Genomic DNA, 1,792 nt, shown 5'->3' with positions numbered 1-1,792 from the left:
AAAGTAAAACATTTAATGCAGCTAGGGGACTTAGACAAGGAGATCCAATATCTCCCTTCCTATTTGCAATAGCTATGGAGTACTTGAGTAGACTGCTCAATGAGTTGAAAAATGATAAGAGATATCAATTTCATCCAAAATGTGCAAAACTAGGTATAACACACTTAAGTTTTGCAGATGATCTACTTTTGTTTGCCAAAGGAAATCTGCCCTCTATCACTCCACTTTATGAATGTTTCAGAATCTTCTCTACAACCTCAGGACTACAAGCAAATCTTGGGAAGAGCTGTGTGTATTTTGGAGGAGTTAAGAAGGAAGAGCAGGAAAGTATCCTGAAACACTTGGGTTTTGTCCATGGGAGCCTGCCTTTTAAATACTTGGGAGTGCCTTTATCAACAAAGAAGATTTCTCTGTTGCAGTGGCAGCCTTTGATAGAAAAAATAACAGCCAGAATCACTTCTTGGACAACAAAGAAACTATCATATGCAGGGAGAACACAATAAGTGAAGTCAGTTCTGTTTGGTATGCAAGCATATTGGGCTCATCTATTCCCTATTCCTTCTAAGGTATTGAAGACTATAGATGGCTATTGCAGAAGCTATGTGTGGTCAGGTAGTAATTCAATTACTAAGAAAGCTTTGATAGCATGGGATAGAGTATGTATGCCTAAGTCTATGGGTAGAATAGGTCTCATCAACATAAAGCTATGGAACCAAGCTGCTCAAATCAAGACATGCTGGGATATTGCTCATAAGCAAGACAAGATGTGGATTAGATGGATTCACACTTATTACATCAAAAGAAAGCCACTGCTGGAAATAATAGTTCCAGCACAAGCAAGTTGGATTACTAGAAAGATATAGGAATTGAAGAATAAACTGCATTTGATACCTGTAAGCAATACCACAAGGAGTTTGACAAATACTATCTACTACAAACTGCTCCCTGAAATGAGGCCAGTAGCCTGGAAATGTCTTATGTTCAAGAATGATGCGAGGCCAAAAGCAAGCTTTATAATATGGTTAGTATTACAGGGGAGATTGCAACAACAGATAGACTAATGAGATGGGGCATAACAGTAGACATTACTTGCTCATTATGTCAAGCAGAACTGGAAACTAGAGAGCATTTGTTTGTGGAATGTGATTATGCAAAAGCTATATGGAGGAGACTGCAGAAATGGTTACAATGGCAACAAACACCAGATGAATGGAACCAGCATGTTAACTGGGCTATCAGAAGTGCTAAAGGGAAATCACAACAAGCTCAAATATTCAAATTGGTATATGCAGAGTGTGTCTATGCTATATGGATAGAAAGGAACAATAGAGTGTTTGAAAAGAAGACTAGAAGTTGGGAAGCAATTGTAAGGGAAATTATCTATACTTGTCATGTTAGAGCTGACAGTAGAGTTAAAGAGCTTCTGCAAAGTTTTACATTTTAGATGTTAAGAGTTTTGTTAGATGAGATCTCCTTGTATATAGTAATAGTGATGAAAGATAGATAGAATTTATTTCATTTGAGATAGCTAATTGTGTCCTAGTTAGCTATGGCTTTGTAAAGTTCAAAGGTGATTAATACAAAAGGTTAGTTACAAAAAAAAAATGACGTCATATTGAAATAAAATTTCACCAGCTAAAGAATCATTTTAATTTTTAGATTGCCGATTAAAGTGAATTTTAAATTAAGGATAATATCTTCAATTGCAGCATTATAAAGATAATAAATATTAATATATATATATATATATATATATATATATATNGTGTCAACCTTTGTGCTTTGACATAAA

At 35.2% G+C, this 1,792-nt stretch overlaps 1 protein-coding gene across 1 annotated transcript; it reads left to right on the top strand.

The window, feature by feature from the left end:
- On the top strand, positions 1,019-1,444 carry LOC109235947. The gene has a single exon (XM_019402191.1). It carries the CDS (start codon positions 1,019-1,021, stop codon positions 1,442-1,444), a length of 426 nt encoding a protein of 141 aa, XP_019257736.1.

The sequence above is a fragment of the Nicotiana attenuata genome, chromosome 12 (genome assembly GCF_001879085.1).
Source record: "Nicotiana attenuata strain UT chromosome 12, NIATTr2, whole genome shotgun sequence".
Classification (NCBI taxonomy): domain Eukaryota; kingdom Viridiplantae; phylum Streptophyta; class Magnoliopsida; order Solanales; family Solanaceae; genus Nicotiana; species Nicotiana attenuata.
The sequence above is the reverse complement of the archived record's forward strand: the minus strand, read 5'-3'. Positions and strand labels throughout refer to the sequence as shown.

What these genes read in the sequence shown, in the direction of transcription:
- LOC109235947 (XM_019402191.1), top strand. Translation starts at nt 1,019, where the DNA reads ATGGTTAGTATTACAGGGGAGATTGCAACAACAGATAGACTAATGAGA.